At 47.5% G+C, this 18,453-nt stretch overlaps 1 protein-coding gene across 12 annotated transcripts in view; it reads left to right on the top strand.

The window, feature by feature from the left end:
* The window catches only part of BCAS3 (BCAS3 microtubule associated cell migration factor), a 451,567-nt gene that overhangs the window by 219,546 nt on the left and 213,568 nt on the right, over window positions 1-18,453 (top strand). For all 12 annotated transcript variants that reach the window (XM_083587575.1, XM_083587565.1, XM_083587567.1 and 9 more), the window contains 3 exons: window positions 9,250-9,350; window positions 12,594-12,790; window positions 15,285-15,382. In XM_083587575.1, the coding sequence (XP_083443701.1) occupies window positions 9,250-9,350; window positions 12,594-12,790; window positions 15,285-15,382 (396 nt within the window). The remainder of the gene's footprint in view (window positions 1-9,249; window positions 9,351-12,593; window positions 12,791-15,284; window positions 15,383-18,453) is intronic.

Genomic DNA, 18,453 nt, shown 5'->3' with positions numbered 1-18,453 from the left:
AGGAGAACAGCACCAGAGTGATCCAAATATGTATTCGGGAAAGGGAAGCAGTTTTTGGTGCTCGGGAAAGCTGGCGCGAAATGGAGGAAGTTGCTTTGGCTCAGCCCCATTGGAAAACTTCACCTGACAAATAACTTGTAGTTGCAAAGCTCACTTCCATGGCCCACTACAGAAGGTACACAGCCTGCAGAAGGCCCCAGGGTCACCCCCCAGCACCTCCCGGTACGGCAGGGAGAGAGCCCCCTTCCAGAAATGCTGGAGAGCTGCTGCCAGTCAGTGCAGACAGTACTGAGCTAGGTGGATTGATAGTTCGACTCATTATAAGTGCAAGTCCCTGTGTTTCACTCTGGTGAAATCAAAAGCGGTTGTCTCAATCAATCATTTCCCCGCCCCAAACACTTTCTGTGAAACCGAATGTACGGTGATTTCAAGGAGCGGAAACCTGGCCCCATGTCGCAGCCCAAGACTCCTCATATTAAGTGGTAAGGTCACCGCGATAAGCACTTCCGTGTCTTAACACAACCTTTCGCGAGCCAGCCTGCATTACCTCTCGTTTACTTGAAAGGCGTTTGTAAGTGGAAACGTCAGCGTCCACGGCCCATGGGGAAACAAAAAGGAGGGTTTCCCCTCCCTCTCCTTAAGACCTGACTGTGTTGCCCTTTTCCTGAAGACAGAGAGGTTAAGTGGTGAAAGGAAGTACAAATAATTCCTTTTGCCGAGCGTATGACAGAGCAAAATGAGTAGAAACAGGGCAGGCTTCCGTTCTTCCATCGAGCCGAACTATCTCGGACAGGTGGAGCCTCTCTGGGGGCTCAGAAAACGCTCCCCCCTTGCTCTGTGCAGCCGTTTCATAAACAGACCCAACCAAGATGTAGTCATCAACTTGGGACTGTTTATGCAGATGTGAGAAATTTGCTGCGATCTTTACACCCCTTTGTGGCTCTGGGTGTGTCCATGTTCGTTGTATCTCGGTAGTAAACACTGGTCTGTCCCCTGTGTGGCTCTCAAACGCTGGGAGTAGTTCTGAGGGCAGTAGGGGGGGGAATTAAAATAACTTTCAGATGCCTACAAACAACAATAACATGCTGAAATGGTTCTTTTTTGCTGCTCTCGCTTGGTCATCTGGAACTTCTTAAAAAAGATGGTGGTGGTTGGAGAGCGTTTGGGGAGGGGGGTTTCCATCAATGCGGAGAGGTCAGTTTTCAAAGCGGCGTGCGAGGGTTTAGCTGTGCGAGCCCTCCTGACGCTAATGGGAGTCAAACGGCTAAATCCCCGCGCTCCGCTTTGAAAATTTACTACTAAGCCTCTTGACTTCTCACTACATACTTTGATTGTAACAGTAATCCATGGTTAACATAATTTTCCCGACAATAATGTCAAACATACTTTTGAAGTCGGTGAATTATAGAAAGAAGTTACCTCTTCCGTAACTCTTTAAAGATGGCCCCATCAGGCTGATTTCACAGTAGGCCCTCGCCCCTGAGTTTATTCTCCAACACAAGAGAAGAATGTATTTGTTGCCGCTGTTTGGATCTTTGGCTGCAGGCTCTCTGTGCTTAAAAAACCCAACGCTACTCAGTTGCATGTTGCTCACACAGCTCCAATCTTAACAGGGGTGCCTTTCACAAGGGATGCCGTCTGTATGCCTTTTTGTACTAAATTTGGTCCTGACCTCACAGATGCTTTAAAAAAAAAAGTGACTTGCAGAATGTGGGTAGGCCTGCACATCTTGTAACTCCCCAGCCATGTGCATTAAATGCACTGCAGGCAGGAGGGTCAGCTCACTAAACACTTCTTTATTGTTTGTTTGATAAACCCCCAGAGAAGTTTATAACAGTTTTTTAAAAATGAGACCGTCCCCTGCCCACAGACTTACAATCTGAAGGACGCAACACAAAAGGAAAGGGGATTGGGAGGGAGGAGGGTGGAAAGCCAACTTTGAGCACTATTGCATAGATTAAAAAGATCTTATAGTGTGTTCTTTTTCAGAGTAGGGAGTGGCAAAGCAAACTTTTTGCAGCTGCTTCTTCACTGGGCGATGGATGGAACCAAGCAGGTCTTCCCCTCATGAAGATGATATCCCTGGGAAGTAGAAGGAGCAGCTTCCTAATAGCCCCGGGTCCCTTGGCGGATGGTTGAGGACAGCAAGAGCCTTCCTTCTGCTCTCCAGTCGTAGAGCACCTAGCAGTTAGCGCTGGGGGTTCTTTCTGACACCGAGAGCAGAAGCCGGCTCCCTGCAGTTGCTCCTTCACTGGCCAATGGATGGGGCCAAGCTGATCTCCCCCTTGCCAAAATCTGCTTCCTGGGAACCTTGACGGTTGATAGTCATGTGCGGTGAAGGTGATTATTGATCCAGGGCCACCAGGGCCAACTTAAGACGTTTTGCCGCTTGAGGCAAAACAGAAAATGGCACCCCCTGCTGCTGCTGCTGCTGCTGCTGCTGCTACTGCTGCTGCCCCCGCCTCATGCCTTCCCCTCCTCCTTCTCCATCTGAGGTGTCTAGAGGCAGCCCGGGGAAGCCCTGACGTTCAATGTCGACTTAAATAATGAGATTGGTCCAAATGCGTGTGTGCATCAGGCCCTCCAGTCCCGTGGGTGGACGCCAGTGTCTTTCCTTTTCCCGAGGAGCAAAGTTGTTGGGGAGGCTGCAAGCATCAGGAGTTCTTGGGGCTAGAAATGGGAAACTTCACTTTTGTGGGCAGCTTCTCAGTATAGTGAGTGAGCAGAACTGCATTTCGGATCATCATCATCTTGGGCAGTGAATCAGCCTCATTCAAGCTAGCCAATGGACTCTCCTGGACAGGAAGGGCTATGTGAGACTTCCTCTTTGGACTAAGACCATGTGTGATCCAAAAGGTCTTCCAGACTATCTCCTGGGTTAGCCAGTCCCTGTAGACAATAGTGAGCTAGATGGACCAATTGCCTGACCCTCGATATAAGGCAGTTTTCCTGTGCCGCCGGTAGCTTGTCTTGCCTTGCCCAAGCTAGCTTGCTGCCCTCAGGTGTGGTGGAGGATACTATCCCATGTGGAAGCAACGTTCAGTTGCCCCTCTGGTACAGAGTGGGGTGGTGCCAATTTGCCCCTCAGCTGTTTGATGAGGGTGTGCTTTGCCTGGTTTTATTTCAATCTTCCCAGGTCATCATCCAATGTGAATGTCAGTGAACACACGCATTCATACACATATATCCTGGATTCTGGCAATTTTGAGTCAGCAGCCCTATTGAAACGACAGCTTACTAGATACCTATATATCTACCTCTATCTCTATTTAAGTTCAGCATGGTTCCACAACACTGAGTTTCTTCTGGGGGGGGGGGAAGCAACACACCTGCAGTCGTCGAGAACCCACCATGTCAAAGATCTCTCTGCAGCACACAGAGATGTCTGTTTCGTAATTATACCCTGTCTGTGACTGTTCTCCTGGGAGGAATGTAATGAGAGGAAAAGGAAACCAGATCTCTGCATTGAGCTGCTGATAGAAAACCTGAAAAGATTAATAATTGAGCATCTATTGTCCCCTTGTGTCGGAGGGCAAGGAAGAGCTGCAGTGGATCACACGAGCAAGATGTGCTGCTTTTAGGGATTTGGGCTGCTTTGTCGTTTTCAATCGCTGCAGCACCGTGTGGTTCTGCTCCTGCAGGGATCAGGCCGCAATTGTTCAGCACCCTTTTAGCTGCTTTATGTACCACTGATGTGGCTTCTGTGCTTTCTTTTCATAAATCCAGATAAATAAAAAAATACATCGGAAAAAAGATCCCAAAGATAAGAGCATCAGAAGAGCCTTGCTAGATCACATAATCTAATCCAGGATCCAGCAGCCTCTAATGCATTGCAGAAAGAGGAGGAACTGCATCGCTTAAAAAAGAGAGCAGAGGGGACAGATTTTGCACAGAATTTGCATATCCTGATTTGTAAGTACTGATAGGGATGTAGGAAACTGACTTACCCTGAGTCAGGCCACTGGTCCTTCTAGCTTAGTGTTGACTGGTGTCAGCAGAGGACACTCCCAGACCTACCTATTGAACCTGGGACCTTCTGCACGCGGGCAGATGATCTGCCACCAAGCTAAGACCCTTTGCCGAATCTCTAAATCAGGCATAGGCAAACTTGGCCCTCCATATGTTTTGAGACTACAGTTCCCATCATCCCTGACCAATGGTCCTGTTAGCTAGGGATGATGGGAGTTGTAGTCCCAAAACATCTGGAGGGCCGAGTTTGCCTATGCCCGCTCTAAATGCAAATCTCCAAAAATTTAAATAGCCATGCAATCCATCACAGCATAGGGGGGAAGGCTATGTTCAGGGGATCTCTGTGCCTGCTCGTTCTGCTCTCCAGGTGCTGTTGATGGTTGAGGGCGCCTCCTGCTGCTCTGCCTCCTTTTGGTTCTTTATTTTAAAACTGGACTTGGGCTGGGTAGCCCTTCCATGACAGGGCTGTTCCTCCATAGAGTAGGAAACATGACCACGCTAGAAGAGCAGCCTGCACAAGCCAAGGTAGCCACTGTGGGGTCCCACTTGCACCCCAGTCCTGGTGACTTTGACAAAGTGAATTCTGTTTGGCCCCCTCCCCCCAATAAAAAAATGGTGTTGAATATCAAGCTTGCCTCCAAGCGCCTGAGTTGTTAAAAAGTATGCATTTCTCCAGGTCAGCCATGAGCCAGCAGGAAAAACAAAGCCCTCATTCACACAAACAGCAGATGTGACATTAAAGCCGTTCCTGGACTGAATGCTAGTGACGGCCCTGCCCTGTCATCTTCAACTCTCTGAACTAAACTATTCACCCTCCTGGTTGTTGGCCTGGCTCAAGCAAATAGCAGATGAGGTGGCAAAAGTTCATTGCTGGCAGGGTGGGTGCAGGATCACATGGTTTGGAGGCTATCCCATGAGCAGAAAAGGATCTGCATATAGAAAAGCAGCCTCTCAGTGCTCTGAAGATGGCACAATAGAATTGCCATTGTCTATGATGTGCACACTAATTTCTGTTTCTGCCCTGGTATCCTTTGTGATGGCACAGGTGTTTTGAGCATGGTAAAACCTCCGTAGCCCCACCTCCTTTGAATAGCCCCACCCATTCCTTGGCCATGTGTGGCCAAAGCTGCCTTAACTTGTGTGTGTGGATAGATAGATAGATAGATAGATAGATAGATAGATAGATAGATAGTTACATATAGATAATGCAAAGCGGCTTCTTAATGTACATTCTAATTACTAATACCAAACTCAGGCACTGAGTTATTAGCAGCTTTGCATAGCCAAAACGATGCTTCTGGGACACAAAAGGGAGAATAGCAGCATGTTCGAGGGAACCCAACTGTTTGCAGCCCAGTGTATACTGAGCATGCTTAGTAACCACAGAATGCTGAATTGTGGGGGTAATGGAAATCAGGGTGAATGAGATGGAATGGAGTATCCCGAAAGTGGGTGTGTGGTTGGATGACTGGCTGGAACAGAGAAACGGGAGCATGCCGCACTGTGACCTCTTGCTGCTGGGTCTCTACTTGTCGTTTGAAACTGGAACCACAAGAATCAGTAGTGTTATCTGCAGTCTCCCCCCCCCTTTTTTTTTTTTTGCTATGGCAGAGAAGGCTATTGGATTTGGAGGAGACAGGGCAGTACAGCAGCAATCGAAAGGAGAGAGAGGGAGAATTTTGGCTGTGGTTGTAAGCACACTTACTTGAAATCAATGGGGGCTACTTTCAACCAGTTGTGGCTAACATTAAGATTTGCAAGTAATTAACAACAACAACGCACGTAGTGTATGGATTTATAGAGGCGCCAACATCTATTTACGGTCCTATATGTGTCTCTTTCCCATTATTAACTAGTTTACAGCACCGTTATAAAAAATGGGAGTGGGCAGAAACTTCACACGTCAAAGTTACCCCTGAAGCAACATTTCCCTCGTTCTTTCCCCACTCTTCCGCCCCCCCCCCTTTTTCTTCACAATATGCAGACTCTAAAGCTGGTTCATTTATAAATTCTTTGTGCTTTTTAGTTCTAATTGAGACAAGCGGGACCTGCACTTCGGCAAAACGTTGCAGTATTTTCTCATCCCCTGACAAGGGCCTTCCTCTGAGATACTGTAAGCTTTGAGGGTCCCTATGTGCCACCTCTGGCTTCTCTTCAGATCGTATAAATCTTTCGCCTGTGTGCCACCTCACAACAACACCCCCAGTCCCCATGTTTCCCTGTCTTTCTTTTCCAGCGAATGCAACGTCTTGTTCACAGATGACAACAAAATGACAGGAATAAAACCAGTTACAAAAATACATCTACCTGTAGTCAAAATACATAGCAAAGCAGCTCCATTAAAACATCCGTAATTGAAATATATAATAAACACTCCCATTAAAACAGCATCATGGTTAAATTAGTTATACCACGTGAGGCCATTGGCCCGTTTAGCTCAGTACTGTTTACCCTGACGGACAGCAGCTCTCCCAAGGCTTTCAGGCAAAGAGCCTTTCACAGCTCTTCCTTGATACGCTGGGCATCGAACCCAAGAAGTTCTCCATGCCAAGCAGGTGCTCAGCCCCTGAGCTACAGCATCTTTTATGATCTTAGAAGATCTGTGTCCCTTAAGAAGCAATGTCAAAAAGGACTCGAGGTTTACAGCCCATTCCCTCCCTGCAAGAAGACAGATTTTGAAGCCTCTACTCTTTCCTCAACAGGACAGGCACTGACCGTACCGTAAGCTCACTTGACACTCATTTTAATGACCAAGGGAGAATCGGCTGGGAGCCAACATTAAAACTTCCCTCTTTTCCCACAGCCCCGTCATTCTCTAATCCCGATCTTTCCTCGTTCTGGCAACCCATTCATGTCCCCCGGTATTCCCACACACATGACGTCGCCCTGAATTCCGGACGTCCCCAGACGGCGGACAAATCCCCTGTCCCCCGAGGTGTCCTGATTAGAGGCAGGGTGGGGAGGCTCCTCGCGGCTGTATTCTTTCGGTTATAGATTTCACTTAACGGTGATAAAATATGGCTGTTTGGCAAAACAGCTGCTGCCGAGATGTAAATCATCTGCTCCCACCTGCCAAAAAGATCTCGGCCAACTTAATTGTCAAGGCAGCTTCAAATAAGTTGCATTAACGTCAAGGCGGCTTGATGGTTATGACTCCCTAGGCCAGGGGAGAAGCGCTGTGCTTACGAGGGCGGCCTGCCCAGCACTGCCCGAGGAGGCGGTTTGTCACTGCGGCTTAGCTTGGCTCCTGCGTCTCCTAAAGTGGACAGTTTCTGAAAACTTTGCGGCGGGCACTGTATCGTTGACGGTGGCGCTTGTCAAGGGGTGAGACGGCTCTGGAGCTGTCAGGTTTACTTGAAGCTGTTTCGCCATGCTCCTTTGTCACTGCCAGCTGGAGGACACAAGCAGCTAGTTTGAACGGAAACAGAGGAAGCTGCCATATACCCCATCCAAATGCCTTGGTCCATCTAGGGCAGCATTGTCTACTCTGACTGGCAGCAGCTCCCTAAGATTTCAGACTGGGAGTCTCCGAGAATTCAGTCAGAGGGTGTTCCCAGCTGTATCTGAAGATGCCAGGGATTAAACCAGAGATGTTCTGCATGCAAAGCAGCAGTGATAGACCTACATTTTGGGGGGCTCTGTAGCTTGAACTGTCATAGGGGCCCCTTCACAACCGGAAATGAGTTCTGGGTATGACCTGTTATCTTCTTCAATGGGGTTGTTCCATGACAAATCACCACACCTTTAAAACACATGTGCTACTCACTTTGGGGTTGTTGAAATATATACAACAACAAAATCATCAATTTGAGCCATGTGACTCAAATTGGGTCTACTAGACTCCAAAAAAAATTAAGCAACGTGGAATAAAGTTGCTTCTGGGGCGCCTCTGGAATGAGGGGCCCTGGAACTTAAGCGCCCTTAGTTTCAGAGCAGATCCACCCCTGCAAAGTAGATGCTCTTCCACTGAGCAATGGCTCTTCCCCTAAAGTGAACAGAGAAAACGGTAAGCAAAGTTACAGACACATTGCACTGTAGAGTGGTGTGTGGAGAAACAGAAAAAAATATACTTTTGATGCTGATTGGTTTATATTTATTGATTTTATTAACTGTCGCCCGGAGGAACCTAGACTCCCTGTAACTCATACATCTTTTTGGCTTAGTTATTTAACTTAACATTCCACAATTATTTTTTGCCTTATGCACATCACAAATGCAATTTTACTTTGTACTTGGTGATCAGGACCTAATATTTGTTGTTTGTATTGGTTCATGCTATTCTTAAAGTTAATTATATTATGTTTGAAAAGTTAACAGACACATTTTGTCCACCTAGCTCAGTACTGCTCTGCCTATCCTGATTGACAGTGGCTCTTCAGGGTTTCAGACAGGAAGTCTCTCCCAGCCTCTCCCAGGGCTTCAGACAGGGATTTCTCCCAATCCCTGAGGCCAGGGATTGAACCTGGGACCTTCTGCATGCAGAACAGATGCTCTACCACCGAGCCGCAGTCCCTTCCCTCTTTGTTTGCTTGTGATGTCCAAACCAAAACTAAGTATTGGTTAATTTCTAAGTGTTTAAAGTGCTGGGCTTTACACTTAACCTGGAAATTAGTCTGTTTGGCCAGCATCTCCCATTAAAAGGATCAGGTAGCAGGTGATGGGAAAGCCTCTTATCTGCTTAGGTGTGTGGCATCTCTGTAACACTCAAAGTTGTCAGCTCCCTTTAACCATAGTACCTATACTGAACTGCAGGGGTGAGGAGCAATATATCTTTGAACACCAGATGCCAAGGACTTGTAGTGACGGAGATCTGTTGCTTTCATGTCCTGCTTGGGGGCTTTTCACAAGAATCTGCTTGGCCAAAGTTGGAAGCAGGATCCTGCATGAGATGGTCCATAGTTCTGATACAGTGGGCGCTGCTTGTATTTTCATGGAGGGTAAGACAACCAATGGCCACTAGCCAAGATGGCAATGCTCTGCCTCTACGGTCGGAGGCAGGAACACTTCTGAATACCAGTTGCTGGAAATGGCAGGAGGGAAGAGTGCTCTTGTGCTTAGGTCCTGCTTGTGGATTTCCCAAAGGCATCTGGTTCACCTCTGTGAAAACAGGATACTGGACCATTGGCCTGATTCAGCAGGCTTTCCTTATGGTTTCTTACACACCGTTCCCAAGATGTCTCGCACCCAGGCTCAGCCTGAGCTACAGAACTATGCCATGCGTCTTCTGGACATTATTTTGACCCTCTCTCATTCCTTTCCCCTTTCTCTTTTTTTACACAGTGGTTCCTCTGGGAAGTCCAGGACCGATCACACGGCACGAATCTTACGACAGCTTAGCATCAGACCACAGTGGGCAAGAAGATGAAGAGTGGCTTTCTCAGGTATAGATATTGCAGGTGGTGTGCATGGTCCCAGGGCAAGGGCAAGGGCAAGAGACCTGTGGCCCTCCAGTCGCTGTCAGATTTCATTTCCCACCAGCCCCAGCCACATAGGCAATAGTCAGAGGTGATGGGAGTTGGAGTCCAGCAACCTCAGGAGGGCCACAGGTTTCCCACCCTTTCTTTAGGTTGGCTACATTGCTGGGATGTTTGTGTGATTAAAGTTGAGCCTGGATTGGACCTGTCTGTCGGGTCCTCAGTGAAGTTTGATATCAGATGGGTGCTCATTGGAGGAACACCCACCATGTTGCTTTTTGCCACACAATCACAGAATGCCCTCTGCATTGCAGAGCTGGTGGATCAGGATCTTTGGGTGGAGCTCTAGGGGATTTGGACGAGAACCACAAGTAGTGTGTATCCTGCAGAAAAGTGTGCATAATAATGCATATATTTCTGAAAATAACGTTTAAAATGACACTGTTTTAGGAGACATTTCTTTGCAAAAATGTGTGTATTAGGCCAGCTTGCATACAATCATGTGTATAGTAGAATAAATTCGTGCAAATGAATTTTCATGAGGAATATCTCAAACTAATGTGGAAATGTGAGGAACTGAAGACTGGAAAAATCAGAAATTGACAGGTTTGCCCATCCCTAGGCTGTGTTGATTTAACTACAGGTATCCAACACCTAGGAGCTAATAGCAACAGAGTGAAAATCCCCAAGCAAAGATTCAAAGCAGCAAAATGAAGCCCACATGCCTGGTTGTACTCCAGTGGGTCCTGTTCATTGCTTTCTGGTGACTGCCAGTGTTTGCCCCTTTTCAGACATTCACCGAATTCCTCAAGCACGCATGCGAGTGCTGATGGCCAACAAATTCCGGACACCCACTGGAACATGACTTATATTGTAAAGCAAAAAAAAAAAAAAAAAAGCCCAGCAGAAGTCTTTTGGGGCTGCTCAAGGGGTAATCAGGAGTACTTTGGTTATTTTTGTTAAGAGCGATCTCGGAGCACAAAAGGCGCGCACGATCCCTGAGCCAGCCACTTTAGATTAGAAGCCCCGCCATGCGTGTGTCTTTTTCCAGACAAAAGTGTTGCCATTCGCAGTAACAGCATGCAGTGGAGAAACCCTGCCCTGCGCTTCCACTTCTCAATTAGAAGAGTGGGTAATGCGTGCTGTCATTGGGAAGTACATACAATATGTTTGTCCTGCGCTCGGCGGGGGAGTGAATGGGAACATCTGGCTTGTACCCTTGGTGAAATTGCAGAGGCATCTGTTTACCTCTCGGGCTCTGCGGCGCTGATGGTTTCGAGCTCAAAATATAGAGAATGCTTTAGTCGTGGCCTAATTTACATAGCGGCGCAAACGAGCTGCCTGCATCAGGCAGACAGCCTGAGCTACCCCCACGAGAAGGGGAAATGCGGATTGAGAACGGAGCGGCCTGTGTGCTCATCTTCCTAGGCTGGGAAAGAATCGCCCAACAGCAAGACTGTGATAAAGGCGGGGGGGGGGATACTTGTTATAAGAATCACAAGTCACCTGGAGCACTGAAATTTGAGCATCAGTAGAGACAATGCAGCAGCCCAGGAACCGTATCTCTACAAATATGAAGCCAGCGCTGTGGGGAATGAAAATAACTTTGGAAGGCCACATTCTGTGTCGATTTAGATTTGGGGGCCTTGTCTTTCTGCCTCCCCCAAGCAAAGCAGCTTTATTCTTCTGTGATGTTGGAACCTGTGGTCTTCAGAAGACTCCTTTTACTTTCTTGTGTGCAAGATTGTTAAACCCCCACTTTTTTTTTGCTCTCCGCTTCACTTTGGTCTCCGAATCTGATGTTGCTGCTTTTTCTGTCATGGGGTTGTTTTTTGTGTGGCGGTGGCATTATTTTAACTTCACTTTATAATTTATTTCTTTATTGAACAATTTCTCTGTTTTTAATGCTGCCCTTCATCATTGATTCTGTGGCAGTTTGTTTCCAACAGTCCAGAACGTAATAAAATACCATTGATGCTGTAAAGCTCAAAAAAAAACACCAGTAAAGTAATAAAGCAGTAGGAAAAAAGCAGTGCATGGAAGTGCTTAGAAATACCTTTAAAAGACATGGAGAATTAAATAAATAAAGCTTCACCTGGCCTCTGAAGTAAAGGCAATTCCCCATTTATGTGGAGGTTACCTTCTGAGGCACCACACATTTAAGTGAAATCATGGATATTGGGAACACAATTGAAAAAGCTGGCAAACACCCTCTAAACCTTTCTCCAACTCCAGCTCTCCACAGGCCTCAAAGGTTGGCACAAGGGCTCCTGGGATTGCACTTGAAAGGCTCGTGGGATTGGCAGATGCAGCTTTCACACCATTTTTGCTGTTTTGCATTCTTTTAGGGCTACTTTTGCCCCTCTTTGTGCCACTTCCGGGTTCACGGTGGTGCATGCAGTCGTGGTTGTGCGTCCCTTGAACACATGTAATTGAGGAGTAGCCTCTATAACAAAATTGTCTCTAGGCAGGTTTCCCTAAGGAAGGACTTCCACAGATGGGGTGGATCAGCATAAAATGCCCCCCTCCCTGGGCAGGGGCATGTTGGAGAGAGTTTGGGCAGATGACTGCTGTATGTGGTCAGGTTCATAGGAGATCATAGGAGATTCCTTTAGGGCAGCCTCCCTGAACTTCTGACTGGGCATTGCCCGCAGCGATCTTCACTGACCGTTGCAGTGTATCCCTAATAATTATTATTATATGACTCTAAGATTACTGTATGATCTGAGAAGGTTGTATAATCTTAGAAGGGGACGCTGTTGTGAGGGGCATGTCTGTGACTATCTTGAAGTGACCCTGCACTTCTGAATTTGACACTACACTATTGAGTAGAGTGGGGTGTTTTCCTTTTTAGATGAAAGCAGATGATGAAACTAGATGGTATGTCAGATGCAAGGCTGCTGCTGAAAACAGCATCCCCCTGTTCTCCCTGAGTACATAGAGGGTCCACTGAGCTCCTTTGGCTGTTGCATCACAAGACTTTGTCAGACTGTTAAGAAATCTGCCCTGCAGGAGCACTCAACACAGGGCTGCCATTTTATTGCAATTCTTCCCTAAGATCTTTAGGACACTCTGAACCCAACAATTCAGTTATTGCATGGAGCAGGTGGGGGGATATAGACAGAACCTCCTGATAAAGAGGTTATAGGACGTAGTTGCATCACAGCCATTAAGCACTGCTTTAACCCTGTTTGGATGCTCCCCTTCTAGGTTGAAATTGTGACTCACACCGGACCTCACCGGCGCCTGTGGATGGGCCCGCAGTTCCAGTTCAAGACCATCCACCCCTCAGGCCAAACCACAGTCATCTCATCCAGCTCTTCAGTGCTTCAGTCACACGGCCCTAACGATACCCCACAGCCTCTCCTGGACTTTGATACGGATGACCTGGATCTCAACAGTCTCAGGTGAGAGAGAGAGAGACCGAGACAAAAACACTATTCATTTTGCATTTCCTTGGTTGTTATCCCTCTGGCCATACACAACCAGCTGCTTACTGACAAAAGTGATTCTCTCGCATAAAATGTGGGCCAAATCCCATCAAGCCAGTCTGCTGAGGGCTGTGTTGGCAATGGGTCTTTAACTGGCCCCAATTGCCGAGTGAGGGGCAAAGTCCCCTCCATTTGGGCACAACAGCTGAGCACAGTTGCTCAGTCACTTCCATGCAGTGGTGGCTCATGTTCCATAATAATCAAAATCAAAACAATACTTTTATTTATATGCCGCCCATCTGACTGGGTTGCCCCAGCCACTCTGGGCGGCTCCCAACAAAATGTTAAAAACACTATAAAACATCAACCATTAAAAACTTCCCTGTGCAGGATTGCCTTCTCGTATCTTCTAAAAGTCATATAATTGTTTATCTGTTTGACATCTGATGGGAGGGTGTTCCACAGGGTGGGTGCCACGGCCAAGACGGCCCTCTGCCTGGTTCCCAGTAACTTCACTTCTCACAATGAGGGAACCGGCAGAAGGCGCTCATAGCTGGACCTCAGTGTCTGGGCTGAACAATGAGGGCAGAGATGTTCCTTCAGGTACACTGGTAAGATGTAGGGAGCCCAACAATGGAGCCAGAGCCAATGATTGGCTGAGCCAGAACCAATGACAGGAAGAGGCAACTAATTCTAGTTTTACCCCATGATCTTTTCTGATGAGTTCTACAAGGGGCAACAATGAGACTGAGGAAACTGACGGTCAGTGCCACCTCCTTGACTGGTTGTAAGTAAGGGGACAGGCAGATGGCGGCGGGCTGAGGGCAGACTGAGCTTGGTGGGGCCGTGCGCCATTTCCCCCATATGGACCAGCCTCCGCTGCTCTGGTACTCAAGCTGAACTGAGGAATGCCTTGAATAACCTTCTCGTGTATAAAACACATAGTTTTTCATTATTTTGTTATTACCGGGCACAGCTAAATCATATGGTAGAAATATGCTCCTTTGCCAGCAGCGATAACATCCCGGGATAACAAAGCAGAAGCGAATGCTGGTTCACGGCTTCTGTTCTTTCTTAGAGTGACTCATAACCTGAGTGGAGAAGAACATCGCTTATTTAACCTCACTTGTACTCTCTGGTTTTCTCTACCCCATTCTAATGCATTTGGATTGATATGGATATATAAAATCGTAAAAGCAGGCAGGACGGATCTGTTGAGAGTGTGCTGAAGGCAGACTTGGGCAGGAGCAGGAGGCGGACAGTTCAACTGAGCCGCTAGCACAATCCAATGGGAACATCTCCTGCACAAAACAGAGAAAGGTTCCCCCCCCTCATAATACTAGGACTCTGGGGCACCCAAGGAAGCTAGTTCCCATTAAGAGGCAGTGATGGCTACCAATGTGGATGATCTTAAAAGAGGATTAGACTAATTCATTGAGGACAAGGCTATCAATGGCTACCAGCCATGATGGCTATGTTCTGCCCCCACTGTCGGACAGTATGCCTCTGAATGCCAGTGGCCGGGAATCACAAGTAGGGAGAGTGCCATTGCACTCAGTTCCTATGTTCAGGCTTCCCATTAAGGTATCTGGTTGGCCACTAAGAACAGGCTGCTGGATTAGAATGGCCACTGGCCTGATCCTGCAGATGCTTCTTATGTTCTTCCAGAGAATGGGAACTACACCTGAATAGGAGCCAGGCAGTTTCAATTCATTTTGGAACGGCTTATACGGAAGGACTTCCTAATGGATTGTTCTGCAGGATAATTAGTCTGTGAATGGTGCCATATTTCTTTCTTTGTTACATTCATACCCCACCTTCCCTCCCCTTTCAAGCCCTCCCCTTTCTCCTCACAACAACCCTGTGAGGTAGCTGAAGATGAGAGACAGAGACAGACAGACAGACAGACAGGGAATGAATGAATGAATGAATGAATGATGTTCAGGCTCATTCAATTAGCTTTGTGACCCCCCCCCACCCCCGTCCTAGTTCCTCAAGGGCTGAGGAATCTGGTGCCCTCCCAAGGTTGTTGAACTCCAATTCACTTCCGCTCCAGCCAGCATGGCTCAGGGTCAGAGATTACGAGGGCTATATTCCAACAACACTTGGAGGGCCACAGGTTCCCCACCCCTAGCTCTAACCACAGCACCAGAATGGCTCTCCATAGGGTGTTTCCATCCTGAGCATGAAAGCATCTTGAGCCTTCCCAGGTTGTACAAACAGACTTTCTGAGGAAAAAGTGCCTCTGTGTATGAACCAAGCTCTGCTGAGACACCACAGCTGTCCTCTGTGCATCTGGGGTTACACAGTCCGGCTCTTTCTGGTAATGGGTGCAACCACAGACAACCAGCACTTCTCTCTTTCTGGCTTGCTGCACTTTTCTGACTTGCTACCCTTTCTGCATTGCTATCCTTTTTCCCTCAACGAACCGGCATTTACATCTAGCCACCTGTTGCACTTTGCATTGCAGGATCCAGCCTGTTCGCTCTGAACCCGTTAGCATGCCAGGGTCGTCACGTCCAACTTCTGATCGCCGAGGAATTTCAACAGCGGCCGATGCTACCTCAGGTAGGGAACGTTCCTATGAATGGACATGCATGGTCTTCTCAAGGGTGCCTGTTATCAGTTGTGCGCTGACTTACTGCTCCTCAACCTTTCGTGGCTGTAGAGTGAACTTGGAAGAGTTGTTTCCTGCCCTCCGGGTGATAATATTGTGAAAGACAAGAAGCTTTGCTTTCACTGATGAATGAAGGTGTATGGTAGTGCAGGGATGAAGGTGAGACTGAGGCAGGTGCTAGGAGCCATGTTTGTGACCATGTGACTGGAGGGCAGTGCCCGATTGGTGGGCAGGACTCCCTGGGACGTTTTGATGGAGCTGTGGCCACCACCACAACTTTCAGGGCAGAATTAGCTTGGTCTGTTTCCCCCTTCCTGGGTCAGGAGTAGTTGTCATCTTTTGGAAGCAGAATGAAAGCGGGGGTGGTTGTGATCAGTCAGCCAGGTCCTGATCAACACCTGATTGACTTAAATACAGAGCTTGGTTGGAAAAGAGTGATGTCGTCTCCTTACGTCTTATTTCATTTCATCTCTAAAGCAGAGGTGGCTGATCAGATGATGTTAGACTGCCGCTCCCATTATCTATGAATGTTGGCCATGTTGGCTGGGGATGATGGGTATTGTAGTTCAGCAACATCTGGAGGGCTACACATTACGCACCCGTGCTATAAAGTTACTTGTACAATATATGGAGAATGGATGGAATAGACAACATCTTTGCCTCTCCTTTTTTTGTGTGTGTTTCCCCCTATCATTCTGAGACAGGGTCTCTCCAGCCATCCTTTCCTATTGTGCATTCATGATGATTTGTGCTTGTGGCAGTTTCAGGGTGGTTATATGCAGTCTCACCTTCAGTGTTGTTTGCACCTGCAAACGTTTCAAGGCAGACATCCTGTTACGTTTCCAATCAGTGCATGACTTCCTGCTGAAATCCTGCAACTTTTTATACTGAAAATGCTTGGGGGTGTTGTTGTTTCTGGGGTGTCCTGCTTTTGTTGCAATAGGACAATAACATTGAGGCAGCATTGCGGAAAAAATAAAGCAGAATGATGTGTGGATGGTCCAGGATAAATCCACCGCTCATGTACCCCCAAATAAACCACCAGTCTGGAGCGGCCCTTAGCCAGAAACCAGTTGTTAACAATTTGAGCACAATGCCTGTAGTTGTTTGAAGCAGAGAAAAGATACATATTTAAATACATATTATTTAAAACCGAGCTGTTGACCTCCTCTCATAGTAAATGCTGTGTTCTGTTCCCTCCTCTTTTTAATTTCTTAACCTGATCCTAGCAACTCTTCCGTGTCTCAGTGCTGTGGTTGCTCTTAATGTCTTCCATAGTGTTATAAGCAAGATGCTCTCTGCCTGAATTTGGTCTCACTCTGCCCAGGTTCAGTGCATGAGAGAGCTTGTGGGATAGGTCAGCCCCGGACCAGCTTCCGTGATTCATGGCAGCGCCTTTACCATATTCGTCCAGAGAGAAGGACAGCACAGCCTTACATTTTAATTCAGCTGTATAGCTTTCGAAGGGTTCAGCACCGCCGGATTTTCTCCAGCAAAATCTCTCACAAGTGGAGTTATTAAACACACAGCATTAGCAAAAACACTTGGGGCTTGAGGAGGATTTTAATCTTTAGTGATTCGGAAATCCCTGGAGACTGCTGATTGGATTGAGGTTTAAACTGTCAAAGGAAACTGAAACACATAGAGAAAATTGATTTGTGAAAGTTGTTTAAAGGGGAGTGGAGGGGGGGCTCCCAATCCCCCCTCCTCTCTTCTCTCTCTCTCTCCTTTCTATAGAAGCAAAGTTTTAATCCAGGCATCACACAAGCTGCCAAGTGTATTTATTGAAATGTTTTAATAATTACTTTTTAGTCTAGTGTTTTGAATCGTGAATGGCCTAACCGTCTGGGCAGCTGCTCTAAGCCGGCAGCTCATGGGATAAGGTGCGAGTTACACAATGGACATTGGTGTCGTTGTAGTTCAGGGAGGAGGGACATCAGGCCCAGAGTCAGAATGCAGCCTCCCAGGAGTTGGCCCTCAAGGCTCCCTCCAGGCCACACTCTTCACTGCCCTTTCTTGACAACCTTCTTCAGTCAGAACATAAGAAGAGCTCTGCAGCTGGATCAGGCCAAAGGGGGCCCATCTAGCACAGCATCCTGTCCTCACAGTGACCAGCCCAGTGGCCCCATGGGAAGCCCACAAGCAGAACCCGAGCACAAGAGCCATCTCTGCTACTGTGGTTTCTTGCTACTGGCATTCAGTCCTTTACTGCCACCGCCAGTTGCAATTTTCAAATGATTTATGTGCAGAAATGCCACTATTCCTTTGAGGATCTCTTCCACCACTTTCAAGCCTAACTGGCTTGCCTTATTGTTGGAATATGCTTCATTTTAAGGTGCCTGAATTTCCCATTTTGTAAAAAAACAAAAAAAACCAACATAGGATGAAATTTGACACCCATTGACACTTTGTAGACCCATGCTACAAAGCTGGATCTGTGCATGCAACAGAAGGAAGGGAAAACTCACCAAGAACCAGAGGTGTACCTTACACCCTTGGCAGGAGCTGCATTGACAGCATCCCTTGCACCCTTGGCAGTCACCAGCTCCCTCCATCTTTCTTCACAATATTTGCGCTCCCCCCCCCCAGTCTGCGTCCTTGGTAGGCGCCATCTGGGCTGATTCCTAGGTATGCTCCTGCCAAGAACCCTTTGGTTTGATCTCCTGATGCAGGGCTGGGGCACCGGTGGCCTTCTGGATATGGTTGGACTCTGACCCCCAGCCAGCATTGCCAGTGGTCATGGATGATGGGAGTTGGAATCCAATGACATCTGGAGGGCCAGTGCTCCAAGAAGTAACATTCCCTTCTGGGTGGGAGAGATGGCAGAATACCTCTATTTAGAAGAGGCCGTTCCCTCTGAGTTAGGACAATGTCTTTTGGAGCAGTGGGTTCAAACCCTGTGGTCCTCCAGCCCCAGCCAGCATGATCAGTGCTCAGGGATGGCGGAAGCTGGAGTCCAGCCATGTCCGGAAGGCCACACATTCCCCAGTTTTTTTTAAAATACAAGGAACTGAAATAATTG

Source organism: Podarcis filfolensis, assembly GCF_964270895.1.
Source record: "Podarcis filfolensis genome assembly, chromosome: 15".
In the NCBI taxonomy this organism is placed as follows: Eukaryota; Metazoa; Chordata; class Lepidosauria; order Squamata; family Lacertidae; genus Podarcis; species Podarcis filfolensis.
Note: the sequence above shows the minus strand (reverse complement) of the source record. Positions and strands in the feature narration are given on the sequence as shown.